Source organism: Hyla sarda, chromosome 5, assembly GCF_029499605.1.
Source record: "Hyla sarda isolate aHylSar1 chromosome 5, aHylSar1.hap1, whole genome shotgun sequence".
Lineage (NCBI taxonomy): Eukaryota > Metazoa > Chordata > Amphibia > Anura > Hylidae > Hyla > Hyla sarda.
This window is the reverse complement of record NC_079193.1, coordinates 319,884,734-319,902,463: the sequence shown is the minus strand read 5'-3', so window position 1 is coordinate 319,902,463 and position 17,730 is coordinate 319,884,734. Positions and strand designations below refer to the sequence as shown.

Sequence of the window (17,730 nt, the reverse complement as noted above, 5' to 3'; positions counted from 1 at the left end):
CACACCCACAATAAAGGAGTGGTCCTGCAGGTGGTGGCCACAGACCACTTCTCAGTTCCTATGCTTTCTGGCTGATGTTTTGGTCACTTTTGAATGCTGGCGGTGCTTTCACTCTAGTGGTAGCATGAGACGGAGTTTACAACTCACACAAGTGGCTCAGATAGTGCAGCTCATCCAGGATGGCACATCAATGCGAGCTGTGGCAAGAAGGTTTGCTGTGTCTGTCAGCGTAGTGTCCAGAGCATGGAGGCGCTACCAGAAGACAGGGCAGTACATCAGGAGACGTGGAGGAGGCTGTAGGAGGGCAACAACCCAGCAGCAAGACCGCTAACTCCGCCTTTGTGCAAGGAGGAGCAGGAGGAGCACTGCCACATCCAGCAGGTCACAAATGTGCATATGTCCACTCAGTCAGAAACAGACTCCATGAGGATGGTATGGGGGCCAGACACCGAGCAGGACCTTTGGGTAATTCGCCACTGGCACCCTGTGCTCTTCAAAGATGAAAGCAGGTTCACACTGAGCACATGTGACAGATTCTGGAGATGCCGTGGAGAACGTTCTGCTGCCTGCAACATTCTCCATCATGACCGGTTTAGCGGTGGGTCAGTAATGATGTGGGGGTGACATTTCTTTGGGGGGGCCACACACCCATCCATGTGCTTCCCAGAGGTAGCCTGACTGCTACTAGGTACAGAGATGAGATCCTCAGTCCCCTTGTGAGACCATATGCTGGTGCGGTTGGCCCTGGGTTCCTCCTAAAGCAAGACAATGCTAGACCTCATGTGGCTGGAGTGTGTCAACAGTTGCTGTAAGAGGAAGGCATTGATGCTATGGACTGGCCCGCCCGTTCCCCAGACCTGAATCCGATTGAGCACATCTGGGACATCATGTCTCGCTCCATCCACCAACGCCAGATTGCACCACAGACTGTCCAGGAGTTGGCGGATGCTATAGTCCAGGTCTGGGAGGACATCCCTCAGGAGACCATCCGCCACCTCATCAGGAGCATGCCCAGGCATTGTAGGGAGGTCATACGGGCACGTGTAGGCCACACACACACACACACACACACATACACTACTGAGCCTCATTTTGACTTATTTTAAGGACATTACATAAAGTTGGATCAGCCTGTAGTGGGCATATCAACATAGTGATGCAATTGCGATATATTGTGCAGCCCTGACACATCAAATTTACTCACTTGTGTTAGATTCTTCTGGTAGTTTATCTGTTTTCTCCTCTTTCAGTTGAGGGTCATTCTGTGTGGACGGCCTTTGCATACTGGATGGTTCAGCCTGAGCTTGGGGTTGTGTAACATCGTCAGGTGGAGGAACAGGAAAGGCGACCGGCTTAGAGGCACTGGATTCCTTATTTATAAGAAGAACATTGATGGGCCCAGAACTGCTTTTCAAACTAATCTGGTACTTTTTCTGTCCATTTTGACCCTATAAGAAAGAAGACAACTTAGCTAAATGATAACGCTTAAACCCCTGCAGACCCTGGGCAATGAGTTCTAGATCTGTCACCCAGGAACAAGTCTTCTTCCTTCTACCGAGTTGTCAGAGAAAGGTTTTACAACACAAAAGGAAAAAAGAATTGCTGCAAAAGTGCACACCCAGAAGAAAATAATCAATAAATCGTTCTTATATAAACAGGCACATATAACTATCTGAGACAACAAGGACATTAAAAAAAAATAAAAAATGCTCATGAATGAGCAAAGCACAACATGGGGAGGGGACATGAACCCCCTAACCCCAAACCCTGTCCTGCAGTATAATAATGGGAATAAGGCTGCTACTCCAAAAAAAGTACAGCGCAAACAACACAAGAAAACAATGATATAATGCCCAAGTGCATAAGTTTTTTTTCTGTGTTAGCCACCACGTTTTTGCAATACAGTTCCCGTATACGTTTTCAATGTGAAAACCGTACGGAACCGTATTGAAAACCGTATGCATTGACTCACTATTGAAAACCGTATGCCAAAAGATGCATCAGGTTGTGTCAGTTTTGCATCGGGTGAAAAACTGTATTAAACCATATACTTTTTTTTTTTTTTTTTTTAACATGAGAGTCAATGGTAACCGTACAGAACTGTAAGTGTGTACAGTTCCATCTGGTTTTCACTATACGGTTTTTGACTTTGCAGATTTTTTTTTTTGGGAATTTCAATCAAACAAGTGAAACTTAAAAATGGAGTGAAAATTTAAAACGCATTTGTTTTTTCTTAAAAACGGATGCAACCGGACATCATTTTTTCAAACTGTACACGGTTTTTAACTGTATACGGGTTGAAATTTGTACACACGTTTTGATACAGTTTAGTCCGGTTTTGAGGAATCCGTTTTTCATCAAAAACCTGATACGGGAACTGTATTGCAAAAACATTGTGTGAATGCAGCCTTACAGAGAAAGGTTTTAATCCAGCAACATATCAGCACCATAGCTGCCAGGCTCATCTCTATCCCTACCATGAGGAATTGGTATTGTATCCCTTGGGAACCCCTGATTAAATGCGTAAGGGTTAAAATTATATAATTCTCTATCTATATAGCACTATGACTATGGCACAGGTGTATTATTATGTGTAGGTTGTTTGTCTGTCCAGTATAGACCTGGGACTTGGCTGTAAGTGCTCACGGGTATTTTCATTTAATGTAAAACAACATTGACTACGCACGGCAAATACACTCCCGAAAACTGCCACAAAATGTTTTGATAAATCTGTCACATTGTGTGTCTTTGAAGGAGCCAACACTCACCGTTTCTGGAATTGGAACCTCCAGCTGTGTGCCAGAAGGAGCCTGCACGGCCAAGAGCGTGTCACCTGTAAAGTGAACCACACATTAAAGTTATCCTTCTATAAAAAGACGTTTTCCCACATTTATCCCCGTGATCTTCCATTCATTATCTAGCCCAGTGTTTCCCAACCAGTGTGCCTCCAGCTGTTGCAAAACTACAACTCCCAGCATGCCCGGACAGCCAACGGCTGTCCGGGCATGCTGGGAGTTGTAGTTTTGCAACAGCTGGAGGCACACTGGTTGGGAAACACTGATCTTACCTGTTGACCAATTTTAATTAAAAAGGATTTTACAAAACAACCTCAAATTTTCCAGGCGGACATTCCGCACAAAATCAGCTGTGTGAACATGGCCCAACCAGGATCACTGCTGTTTTATGCCACACCTACAGGTATACTTCTGCTGCTAAACATCCGGATGGATAAGGTTTCAGATACGTAAACTTCAGATGCAATTATGGTGCTGCTTTACCTTCTTTATGTTTTAACCCTACACTTTTCCTTTTATTTCAATGTTCAATAATAAAAAAAAACTCTGGACTGCCACACAAACTTTACCAGAAATGTATTGTAAAGAAACCTCTCTTCCCTCCAAGGTAAATGCAAATTTGAATTTTAATATATTATATAAAAATGTCGCAGTATCTTGTAATACCTTTTTTATTGGACTAACAGCATTTTGTAGAGAAGCTTTCGGGATTCCTCCCTTTATCAAGTCCAAAGCAAATCTAAGCTCAGAAGCAGAAGACACAGGTTACATCTCACAAATATGCAGGGGTTATGTCTATTCCTTATTTCTATTAACCCCTGCATATCTGTGAGATGTAACCTGTGTCTTCTGCTTCTGAGCTTAGATTTGCTTTGGACTTGATAAAGGGAGGAATCCCGAAAGCTTCTCTACAAAATGCTGTTAGTCCAATAAAAAAGGTATTACAAGATACTGCAACATTTTATGATTTGCATCTGCATCACTGGACTAATACGGCTACTCAAATTTACTATAATAAAATTATATATTATATTTTACACATATACATCTCTCTCTATATACACACACACACACACAATATAAATAATATATATAAATATATACACACACACACACAATATAAATATATATAAATATACACACACAATATAAATACACACACACAATATAAATAATATATATAAATATACACACACACACAAATATATATACACACACAATATAAATAATCTAATATATACACACACACTATATATATATATATATATTATATATTATATATATATATATATATATATATATATATATATATATATATATATATATATATATATATATATATATATATATATATATATATATATATATATATATATATATATATATATATATATATATATATATATATATATATATATATATATATATATATATACACACACACACACACACACAATATAAAATTTATATATATATATACACATACACACACATAAATAATATATATATATACACACACACACACACGCCACCCGCTTCTCTCCCCCTGCCTGTCCGGGGGTCCTGAGACCTATCACCGCCACCGCTCCCCCCACCGCCCCCCGCCGCACCACCCCGGCCCCATTGCCTCCCCCATCCCCGGTTTTATAATTACCTGTTCCCGGGGTCCACTCTACATCTGGCTCCGGTGGCGTCCTCCTGAACTGTCACTGTGCGCACTGACGGTGACGTCACGTCGCGCACAGCGTAACGCAGGACGCAGCAGGAGCAAGAAGTTGCTTGGGCCCCGGGAACAGGTAATCATAAAACCAGGGATGGGGGAAGCAATGGGGCCGGGGCATTATCGGCAAGGTAATTGCCGATACCGATAATGCCCAAAATCGTGATTATCGGCCGAATATATATATATATTTTTTTATAGAGTGTGTGTGTATATAATATATATATATATATATATATATACATATACATATACATATACATACACACACCTAAATATAAATATAATAGAAAAAAAAAATAGAAGAATTAGAAGAATGCAGTCAGGCACAATACACACAGTAAGTGTCATAATAATTTATATTATGAAAAGGAAATGTTCAAATTGTTTAAAAACAAACAAAGCGTAAAAATAAATAAAATATTGAACTCCAGCTTAGCAAATACATACTCTAAGAAACAGACCAGTAGATCTACTTCTTACTGCAAATGAAACCTACCGTATCATTGTGATGCAAAAGAGAATATATAGAAATGCAAACTTACCATTAAAGCAATTGCAAAGGTCATCGTGGGTTACAAAAGAGTATGTATGGCTGTATTAAGGAACAGAAGCATAATATATATTGGTATAGTTGTTTAAAAAAATAATAATCACCAAGCCTTCAAAAAATTCTTAGATTCTCCTCTGTGACATTAAAGGTGACAAAGAAAAAAAAAAAGGTCATCCAAAAAATAAGAAAAAGTGAGGAAATAAGTAGATAAATAATACAGATAAAGTAAGTCCTTACATATAAAAGTAAGAAAGATCTGCTGGAAGCTGTAATCACTGTCTATGTAGAGGACAGGAGCTTCTTCAGGGTCCTGTACAGAACACACAGTGTCCCAAAAAAGTAAAAAAGGAGCCTCACCTGGTGTCCAAAGGAGAAGCTAACCCTGGCACAGGTAAAGAGTACAGAACATGTAATACCTCCCTGTACTGTAGGGGGCACTACCAGACAGGAATTCAGTGAACACAGGGGTTTTACCAGTGAATACCCATTCTGATTGGTCAGATCTTCCAGCCATTGACACGTTTCACAGATTTGGACTGTCCATAGCATTGTATGTTGAATCTGGTTTCAAGTTACAATAGTCCAGAAAAGACCATTGTATGTTGAAACTATTGAATGTTGAGGTCATTGTAAGTTGAGGGATCACTGTACAATGTATAAAAATTAATACATTTGGTTGCTATCACCATTCTCTATTTTACATATCGGCTCTTCAAAATACTGCAGTTTTAAAGGATATATTTGATTTACAGAGTCGTCCATAACATTGTTGATACTCTGCTGCAGCCACACTTTCTGCTGGTCTAGCTCCTTCTCCTTCAGATCCAGATCTCCAATTTCTGCTTTAAGATTCTTCAGTCTATCCTGGATTTCTTTTGTGTTGCATCCAGCACCAACACCCCTTATAGGGAAATAAATATACAAAAGAAATGTCATCAGAAAACATTAACCATTTTTATTTATTATTTTTGGGTGATGTTTTTTTCTAATTTTCCATTTTTCTATCTATATTTTAGAATAACCATGAAATCTTGCAGCTTCTATTCTGACCACTAGGCCTAAAACAGACTACCTGTTCTGTACATATCATTTCCCAGTAATGCCTTCCTTCACAGCACAGACAAGGAGTACAGTGAAAGGTGATACCAGGAAGATAGATTAACATTATAGCTCAGGGAACAGCCTCCCCCTCCCTGCAGACCTCTGAAAAGATTACAATTCATCTGAATGGGATGGCTCCTGTCAATTGTCATCTATGTCCATAAGTCTGCTGTAAAGCATATCAGTAAGGATGGATTCACACTACATTTTGGGTATATGGCTGCTGTATCCAGCAGGGAAAGTTAAGAACCAGCCGCATCCCATTCATTTAAATCGGCGGGAGTCAGATTGTGACTCTGGTCGGCTCATTTCTGCACCATATCAGATTTTTCTTCCAGACTGAAAACCGCAGTATGCCAGCAATAAAACTGATACGGAGCAAAAATGGGCCGACTGGAGTCACTATCAGAGTCCAGCCGATGCATTTAAATGAATGGGATGTGGTGTGGGTCCGATTAGGCAGCTGTATGCCCAAAACACAGAGTGAACCCCGCCTAAATTCTGCTAAAAATAGCTCAGACCAGATGGCAGTCCCCCTAATAAAGCACAAATACCCCTTTCAAGGAACACAGAAAAATCACACCAATCCACCTTTCTTTTTTAGGATTAAAACTGTGTGTCCCAGGTTACATATCAAAAATAAATCTCTGTACATAAGCACTAGCTGATCGTTAGAGGTCCATCACCAACATCGCAACTGACCCCAAAAACAGGTCAAGTGTTCCCCAAATAAATACAGCAACTTAGTACAGCCAGTGCTCCGTTTATTCGCTCAGGGACATTCTTGCGATCAGCACTTGGCAGGGTTCAGAAGCCCCAAACAGAACGCACGGACAACTGACCTCTGCTCCAAGGGATCATGGTACCTGTGATCAGACCCCCACCGATCAGCTACTTATCTGTGGATAGTGAATAACTTATTTAAATCTAATAACAAAGACCTTAAGAGGAACCAACATATAATGGATTCAATTTGTCTTTGAGGTCTCATAACTGGGTAGATTTGCTCAGTCTTATCTTGCAATTTTGTGCCCTTAATGTCTGAAAGACCATTATGAGGAACTTTACAGTACATCTTGTACAATATACATGAGTTATACTCCATTGTTGAGGGATATGTGCTGAAAAGTCACATGAAACATGAAAAGTCAAACATTAATGCAAACCGAGAACAAAGAGTTTATGATATATTCTTACTTCCACTGGATGCTGTTCTTTGACTTCTTCTCTATCAAACCAATCCCCTCCAAGACATTAGTGATATCATATATTCTGCGTTTCTGTCTCACAGCCAAAGTATCTGCAGCCTGAAAGAAGAAAATAATAAATTATAAAAAAAAAAAAAAAAAAATTATATATTTGTGGTCGGTGCTCAATCGTATAGCGAGCCTACCTAACTGAACCTCTAACTAAACTCCTATTCCCTACTAAATCCTGTAACCTATCTAGGCAGTTGTTATGCCATATACTGCCGCGTAGGATTACACCTGAAAAATAGAGGGCAAAACTCATAATGAGAACAAAGCGCTATCAATGTGCGTAATGACCACGTGACCAAAGACTGAAATGCATCGCGCAACACTGACTATGGAACAGGGGTATAGTGCACATAGCACTGAACTCCCAGCACCCCGATTTCTTAACCACGTATGCTGGCCACCATGACGTGACGTCGGTGCAGCAGCCCCAATGCTTAGAGAATGACTGGATATAATGGACGAATCACTACAAAAGGATTTGACAAGAATACATACGTGTTAGACAAACAACATAGTAGTGAGTACCGCCCCCTAAAAAATAGCAGCGGCTGATCCCGATGGATCCTAAACATGCTGAAGCAAAAGATAGTCCACTCGAGCTGATCATCACTCATAGGACTTGGGAAATGCCGTATGATGACACCCTGACCGGACAATGACATTCGTCTGCTATACAATATCCATGTATAAAACCTGCATCCTAACGAAATTAATGTAACTACGGCCATGCACCTACATGTAATTCCCCTGAACCTTAGAAAACGTTGACAACTCAAGAACAGCGCGGCTACTAATGTTAAGCTGTGCTGATGTCCTACTGGGGAATCACCTAAAGCGCCAACTGACCAACTAACTAAACCAGCTGCCAGGGCTGATGGGTAGAGGGCTTGTGAACCTCCCTCTTTGCGCACACTTCAGAGCAGATTCGATGGCATGGGACTCAAACAATGACGCCTTGTCAAAGCAAGACAACGTGATATTAAGCTGGATACCTGACAGATACACTTTGATAGTATTATGCTAGATGTAAAGAAGAGTGGCAAAACCCGATGAATGCAAATAGGAATAAAATAGCGTGTGAGACATCCCCTGGGTCTCTAATGTAAAATATCGTGTGAGCTTCCAACATGCAGCCTGGAATGCTTACTGTGAGCTGTAGACGTGGAAAGACTCTGAACAACCCTATGCCTGTATGCACACCTTAAAGTGCCAACAATGTGTATACAAATGACTACCTAATCGCCAACCTAAACCTGTGTGAGGTTATCAATATAACCAACAGGTGGATATGTCCGGCAATGAAACCATTTATGCAGCAAACGTGACAATGAAACTCAACCAACATGTGATTACTATCATCGTCAATCTAAGCCGAGACGAACAAACCCAACCACCCAGAACGTGACGCCAACCTGAAGTCGTGTCAGGTTGTAACTGAACCGACCTGTAAACGTGACAGGCCGAAATAAGAGAAAGGTTCGACCAAATCTGTAACTAATAGTATGACCGTCAACTTGAACCAAAACAGGTTGTAACCATGACAGACCTATTAACAATGAATATATAAACTATCCCTGAGGCCTAACCCAACTGCTGAACACAACATATACAAAGGAGTTATCGCCAACCTGAAGTCGTGTCAGGTTGCATCCGGACTGACCTGTAGACTTGACTGGTCTAGCCAAATTAAAAGCTTCGACCAACATGTATGACTACTAGTATTGACGTAAACCTAAGTCGAGACAGGTTGTAACCATGATTGGCCTATAGACGTGTCAATTCACAATGGAAAAGTAAAGCTAAATTCCTGTGCATAGCCCAACAGCTGAATAACACAACGTATATGATGACATTGTCGCCAACCTGAAGTCATGTCAGGTTGTATCCGGGCTGACCTGTAAACGTGACTGGTCTAGCCGAACTTAAAGCTGAAACAAGTCATAACCATGCTAGACCTGGCAACTCGGCACTTAATAGACCGAACCCCAGCTATTCACATATGCACAACTTAATATTTACAAAATGGTGACCCACCGGATTATCCATGCACAGATTCGCCCAATGCCATAAAACCTGCGCAGTGTCAAAGACATGGGTGTATGGTCTAAACACCATAACATAGCACAGTAAGAAATCATGAAGCGTGTGTGCCTAATGAACCTATGAATGTGTACCGAAAATGAACGATCTAAATGTATGTCTAGCATGACTTCTTGACCCATATGTACACCATGACAGTAAGAACAAGGGCTCGGCACGACCATCAAGGCCATACGTACCTCGCTAACACCACGACCGCATGCACAAACAACCCACGACCGTATACACAGACAAACTATATAGGCATATGTACAAAACATTAAGCGCGTGCATCGAACAAACTGAACATGTGGCTAGAATAAACTGTACGAGCGAGCATATGCACTGAATAAACTATATGATCAGATGCACAGAGCAACTTTTCCACACATAAGCCCAGCACAACTATATAATTGCATAAAGCACTGATGTATGATACAACACATGAATTTATACATACAATGTCTGTCTTACTGTACAATAACTAGAAAGCACTGATCTGAAGCAAATTTTTCCCTTTTTTTTTTATTTTGTTGCGGATATGGCAGGAATAATGGGTATACACCACCTATGTGTCGTGATATTGTTGTTCTGAATGCGTGTCAGTAACAACAATTATGCAATGTACCCCCCTGCAGACGTGGCAGGCATAATGGGTATACACCACCTATGTGTCGTGATATTGTTCTAAAAACGCATCAATAACAGCAACTACATCATGTTTCTCCCTGCAGGCGTGGCAGGTATAAAAGGTATAAACCACCTATGGGTCGTAAGGCTGTAACTCTGAATATGTATCAGAAAACTACTGAGTACCACCCCCTGCTGACATAATAGGTATGATGCCCCAATCGCAACAGCTGTTTAAATACTAAAGTGAGGAACGCATGAGCCCCAATGCTATGCAACTATATGCACTGCGGATGCTACAATGAATTTACAAAAGTGCACTGTAAACACTATAACGTGTGAGAACTAAATAAACTGACATTAGCATAAAAACCCTGAGTGTATAGACCAAATGAACTATGTGTGCGTATATACAAACGAACTATATGAATGAACGCCCACTGAAAATACTACCATGGCAATAAACACTTATCCACAGTATCAAAGTAACAAGCCGATGTAACATAACACAAGCGTAAGAACGGTATACTGTAATTAACACCAGCATGAATAAATAACAAGCATAAGTACAACATGAATCTATGAGCGTGTGTATAAAGAGTGTTATGTACAGTATACTTCCAACGGGCGTATGTATGACATGAAACCTACAAGCGTGTGTGCAGTATAAATACTACCAGCGAGTGTACAGCATAAACCCTCTGAGCGTATGTACAGTATAAACCTGCAAGCGTGTGTACCGCATATTCCTTCCGAGCGATTATACTGTATGACTCCTATGAGCGTGTATACTGTATAAACCCTACGAGCGTGTGTGAAGTATGCATACTACCAGCGAGTGTACCGAATAAACCCTGAGCGTATGTACAATATAAATCCTACGAGCATGTATGCTGTAAACCTATGAACGTGTGTGCCGTATGAATCTTGCGAGCGAGAGAACAGTATAAATCCCACGAGCGCGAGTACAGTCTAAACCCTGCGAGCGTGTGTACAGTTTATATTAGGGATCGACCGATTATCGGTATGGCCGATAATCACGATTTTGGGCATTATCGGTATCGGCAATTAGCTTGCCGATAAGCCGATAATGCCCCCGACCCGCCGCACTGCACCGCGTCACACCCCCCGCTGCCCTGGCCCCATCCCCGGAGGGTCAGTTAAAAGCCAATGGGCACTGTAACACCTAAAGAAAATAATTTATCTACATTTCACTTAGACAACTATTTTTTTTAAATATATATATATAAGCTCGATTATCTGATACCTAGAAGAAAACCCTCCCCTTTATCTTTTAATTCTTATTTCTATTTGTACCTGTAAAGAAAACACATTTCACAAAACTTTCATAACGTAGCCATGCATGCACTGCATGTATGTAACAAAGCCCCTGCAATGAGTATGAGCAGAGCGGAGCAGCCAGGAAGCGTGCCGGCATATAATAAACCCTCACCTGTAATGTGCAGAGCAGAGCAGCCAGAAAACGCGCTGGCATATGATTACCCCTTAGTGTAAATGTGCAGGGCGGAACAGCCAGAGAGCGTGCTGGCATGTAAATAACCCCTACTGTAATATGCAGAGTGGAGCAGCCAGAGCTTGCTGGCATAATTAAAGGGGTATTCCAGGCAAAAATTTTTTTTTTTTATACATCAACTGGCTCCGGAAAGTTAAACAGATTTGTAAAATACTTCTATTAAAAAAATCTTAATCCTTCCAATAGTTATTAGCTTCTGAAGTTGTTTTTTGTCTAACTGCTCAATGATGATGTCACGTCACAGGAGCTGTGCATGATGGGAGAATATCCCTTGCATGATGGGAGAATATCCCCATAGGAGCTGGACAGCTCCCGGGATGTGAGTCATCAGAAAGCAAGCAGTTAGACAGAAAACAGCAACTCAACTTCAGAAGCTAATAACTATTGGAAGGATTAAGATTTTTTAATAGAAGTAATTTACAAATCTGTTTAACTTTTCGGAGCCAGTTGATATATAAAAAAAAGTTTTTGCCTGGAATAACCCTTTAACTCCCACTGTAATATGCGGAGTAGAGCGGTCTGAGAATGTGCTGACATATAATTAACCCCTTACAGTAATACGCAGGGTGGAGCAGTCAAAGCGTGCTGGCATATAATTAACCCCTACTGTAATGTACCGAGCGGAGCAGACAGAGCGTGCTGGCATCTAATTAACCCCTTACAGTAATGTGCAGAGCGGAGCAGTCAGAGAGCGTGTTGGCATATAATTAACCCCTACTGTAATGTGCAGAGCGAAGAAGTCAGAGCATGCTAGCATCTAATTAACCCCTTACAGTAATGAGCAGAGCAGTCAGAGCGAGCTGGCATATAATTTTATTTTTTTTATTAGTCCAGTGATGCAAAAAGCAAAATCATCGGTAGTTGCAGTATCTTGACAAGCTTTCGGGATTCCTCCCTTTATCAAGTCAAATGCTTATGACTTGATAAAGGGAGGAATCCCGAAAGCTTGTCTCTACATAATCTTGTTAGTCCAATAAAAAAAGGTATTACAATATACTGCAACTACCGATGATTTTACTATCTAATTATATATATATATATATATATATATATATATATATATATATATATATATATATATATACATATATACATACATATACACATATACATACACATACACATACACATACACATACACATACACATACACATATACATACACATATACATACACATATACATACACATATACATACACATATACATACACATATACATACACATATACATACACATATACATACACATATACATACACATATACATACACATATACATACACATATACATACACTTACAAATTTCCTTGGAATTTCTTAGTATCTATATATATGTTAGACTGCATTCACACCACGTTTGGGGCATACAGCAGATGGATCTGGCGGGAGCATTTAAAACTGGTTGCTGCTGTATCCCCACTGTACCCCATTCCTTTCAAAGAGCTGGATGGAGCCAGCTAGTGACTTTGGTCTCCTCATTTTTGTTCAGTATCCGCTTCTTACTTATACAAAGTCACGGCGTGCTGCGCTTTTAAGTCCAGCAAACAAAATTTTTAATGGATACTGCCAAAAAAAAAATAATTACCCGACAGGAGTCACCAGCTGACTCCATCTGCATCATTAGAATCAATGGGGTATAGTACAGATCCGGCAGTGATACAACAACAACAACCAGTTTTCCAATCCTTCCACCAGTTCCGGCTGCCTCAAACATAGTGTGAATGCAGCCTTATAGTGGTCAGATTTCTCCATTTCCAGACTGTATTCTTGGGGCACAGCCTGGAACCTATAATGAAAATCCTGGAAAAACAATATAGTTTTCCTTTAATTGAACATCAATATTCTCTGAAAGTTTCTTCTTTCCACTGTGTTCACAGAAGCAGATGAATCAATACCATCTCGACTCGTTCAGATCTGACGCCTGGCCCCCTCACAGTTTACATGACCATTATTGGCGTTGCGATTCAGTGATTCAGTGATGAACAAGTCATAGATTTGACTAGAGGGACGGCTGTCTGGATGTTGAAATAAATTATCCCGCTCTGCAGGAGAGGCCTCCGCAGCCAGAATATGGATCCTCCCGCTGCGTGGGCCAGCTGTGTCAAGTAGAGCATGAACGGAGACCGCTCGGTACAGAAATTACCAATACGATCAGCAGAACACTTATACAACAAGAACACACAATATAAGAGCAATCTAAGTTACCATGTATTTAAAGCATATTCTCAGTTTCTTATTTAAATGGTTGAATGAATCTTTTAAAGGGGTACTCCACTGGAAAACAATTTATTTTTTTTAAATCAACTGGTGCCTGAAAGTTAAACAGATTTGTAAATTACTTCTATTTAAAAATCTTAACCCTTCCAGTACTTAGCTGCTGTATACTACAAAGGAAGTTTTTTTTTTAATTTCTTTTCTGTCTGACCACAGTGCTCTCTGCTGACACCTCTGTCCATGTCAGGAACTGTCCAGAGCAGGATAGGTTTGCTATGGGGATTTGCTCCTGCTCTGGACAGTTCCTAACACAGACAGAGGTGTCAGCAGAGAGCACTGTGGTCAGACAGAAAAGAACTTTGTCTGGAGCATACAGCAGCTGATAAGTACTGGAAGGATTAAGATTTTTAAATAAAAGTAATTTCGAAATCTGTTTAACTTTCTGGCACCAGTTGATTTAAATAATAAAAAAAAAAAAATTCCAGTGGAGTACCCCTTTAAAGTTGCACTGCTAAAAGGCTGTCTGAGCACGCTTGGAGTTGTAGTTTTGCAACAACAGGAGGCACCCCGATTGGGAAAGTAGAAATAGATTCTTAACCGGTAATGTGGTTTCTGACAGCACCATAGAAGGTAATGTCTATACCCTGAGAGGGACAGGAAGTACTAACAGGAGTTTAAAAGGTCCCTCCCTACCTTCCTTTTCAGTGTTTTCCAACTACCCATAATCAGGGATACAAAGCATAACCTCAATATTGAGTATAGGGAGGGAATATACAGGTGCTGTCATGGACAACTGCTAGAAACAGAATTACCGAACCAATTCTATTTTCTCCAGTGGTCTTCCATGACAGCATCTTAGAAGAGTACCAAATAAAACACCATAGGGTGGGACTACTGCTTGTAGTACTTTTCTTCCATAATACAGATCCTTCACAGGCGAAATGTTTAATGGGGTGGAGAGAAGACCTATCCGTTTTATATTGCGGGGGGGTCCGACCACTGGGACCCCCGTGATCTCCTGCACGGGCCCCTCTGCTCTCCCCTCGAATAGAGTGCCTCGATCCCCACACGAAGCAGCAGTCACCACGCCACCTCCATATATCTCTATAGGAGTGCCATTCGGCTGTATCCTGCACGTCCTTAAAAATAGACGGAGATTGCATGGCAGCCGCTGCTTCGTGTGGGGGTTGTGATGCTCCATTCCCAGAGAGCAGTGGGCCTGTGCAGGAGATTGTGGTGGTCCCAGCGGTTGGACCACCTGCAATCTAAAAACCTATCCCTTATCCTGCAGATAGGAGGAAAAGTTTTTATTCATGAGATGTCTCCTGTAAGGATCCCAGTAGAGACATTGCCACTGATTGGGACAACATTTATCTTCTGGAATAAGTAAATTTGTTCCCATAAAGAATCTACTTTTCCCTGTGGAACAAAGAGGGTTTGATCTCTTGAATTTAGAAGAACTCTACTCTATTTGAGCTGGGAGGAGGTCTTATTCCTGGTAATTGATATTCCAGCCTACCGTAGTTTCTCCAAGACGCTATTATGGTCAGTATCTGAAGTAAGACAAGAGATTGATTTGTCACTATAAGTAGATTGTCCAAATAAGAAACTAATTATTGGCTACTCAAAGGCGAGTGCCCGGAACTGAAAGTGAACTGAAAAACTTTTGGCATCTTGTATTAATCGGTACATGGTTAGGCTGGGTTCACAACCAGTTTTTGTAATACAGTTCCCGTATCAGGTTTTTGATAAAAAAAAAAATTTAAAAACTGATTCCTCAAAACTGGACTAAACTGTATTAAAACGTGTGTACAAATTTTAATCCATATACGATTGAAAACCATACACTGTTTGAAAAATGATGTCCGGTTGCATCCGTTTTTTTAAAGAAAAAAAAACATAGGTTTCACTTAGTTTCACATGTTTGCTTGAAATTCCAAGAAAAAAAACTGTGCCAAGTCAAAAACCGGATGGAACTGTACGCACATATGGTTCTGCACGTTTCCCATTGACTCCCATGTAAAGAAAAAAAACTATATAAGTTTCAATGCGATTTTTCACCCGGACCAAAAAAAGTGGTAGGCTACGGATTTGGGTACGGGAAAAACATGAAAAAAACGTACAGTAGGCAAAACGGACACAACCTGATGCATCTTTTGGCATACGGTTTTCAATGGAGAGTCAATCCATACAGTTTTCAATACGGTTTGTATACGAGAACTGCATAGCAAAAATGTGGTGTGAACCCAGCCTAATAGGCGTCCTTGAGGTCAATTGTAGCCATCCAATAGTCCTTGTTGATCAGGGGAATAGTTGTCTTTATTGAGTCCATTTTGAAGTAATGGTTGGTGACTGAATTGTTGGACTGCTTTAGATTTATTATGGTCCTGTAGGGCTCATTGGGCTTGTGTACAAGGAAGAAACGTGAATGACCTGCATACTCCTCCCTTGAATTTGTGGACTAAATTTTTCTGTAGAATTGGGAATAGGAGTTGGGTCAACACAAACTTGTAGGGGGATAGGCTGAAAGCTCCATTTTGAATCCCTGTTTAATAGATTTTAGGATTCCAGCATTGTATGTGATGCTCTTCCACAAAGCACAAGATAATGCCGTCCACTTCACAGTCATTGCTCATCTGTAGTGAAACGACTGACGCCAAGAAGGCTTTTTTTTTTTCTTCTTTTAAAATACATTGTTTTCCCTGACAATGATTTTAGCATTTAGCTCTTCCTGCCATGTTGGGGCATGTTCACATAACGGAATTTCCAAGCACAACCTGCTCAGAAAATTCTGCTCAGAAATTCCATTGCAGCAGAACCCCATTGCCTTCAATGGAATTCTGCACTGTGCCCTCGGTAGAATTTCAGTGGAAATTCCGATTCCAAGGTACGTCGAAAGAACAAACATGCAAGAGGAGGATAAGGAGCCTCAAGGAGGGACCACATCCTCCATATAGACATCCTTCCATCGTTACCACAAGAACACAGAAGGAGGGGCAGGTGTCCTAGCAAGGCAGGAACTGTTTCATTGGAGGTTGAAAGTAAAATTATTGACCTCCTACTGTCCATTTACTATGGCTCCATATTAAAAATAAAAGTAGTAATAAGGAGTCAGAGAAACCTGATCTCTGTCCTGCTCTATAAGGACGGGAGAACACTGAGGAGAGAGGTAGGGAGGGACCTTTGTAAACTCTGTATTTCCTGTCCTTTTTAGGGTATGGACGTTCTCCTCCTATGGTACCGTCATGGAAGACGACTGGAGAAACACCGATTTAGAAGCCATGGACACCTGAGACAAAAATAGGCCTTTTAGCCTTCCAGCATTATCTTGGAGAGGGTAAACAGATCCCTGCTGACCATCTTCCTGGGTGCACCAATTGGACATCCTTTCTAGTCCAATGTAACCAGCTGATTCACACTGGAGCTTGTGGATGAACAGGGGGGGGGGGGGGTCACTGTTAATGTAACTCATTGAGCGTCTCACAGAATTACTGTATGAATTAGTGATGCAGTTTGAGTACAGCAAAGACAAAATGTCGTATCAGGTGATGAAACAAAGCGCCTTGTAAGAGGGGGAGCAAATGTTTTGCTTGTAGTGTCCCTTTAAAAATGTTTCAGTCTGGAATCTTCATTCCTTTATTTTCAGACCACCCTGATATGTGGTTTGCAGTCAGCTTCTTCTCATGTGGTTATGTCCTCCCAGTAACAGATGCTAGATATGAGATCTGAGTGTTCAGGAGTCTATAGCCTGCTGCAGATGCTCTGCTTTCTCTCTCTGCAAGCTGCCTTTGTGTGTGTTTTCCTCACCATCTACAGCCTGTGTGAGTTGCCCCCTCCATGTAT

At 40.9% G+C, this 17,730-nt stretch overlaps 1 protein-coding gene across 1 annotated transcript in view; it reads right to left on the bottom strand.

Annotated features, from left to right (window-relative positions):
- LOC130274205 (transcription factor E2F5-like) overlaps nucleotides 1-17,730 on the bottom strand; it is a 39,763-nt gene that overhangs the window by 8,418 nt on the left and 13,615 nt on the right. Inside the window, exons 2-6 of the mRNA XM_056522256.1 lie at nucleotides 7,367-7,476; nucleotides 5,808-5,969; nucleotides 5,061-5,104; nucleotides 2,769-2,833; nucleotides 1,205-1,448 (exon numbers count right to left, since the gene is read on the bottom strand). Of these exons, the coding sequence (XP_056378231.1) occupies nucleotides 1,205-1,448; nucleotides 2,769-2,833; nucleotides 5,061-5,104; nucleotides 5,808-5,969; nucleotides 7,367-7,476 (625 nt within the window). The remainder of the gene's footprint in view (nucleotides 1-1,204; nucleotides 1,449-2,768; nucleotides 2,834-5,060; nucleotides 5,105-5,807; nucleotides 5,970-7,366; nucleotides 7,477-17,730) is intronic.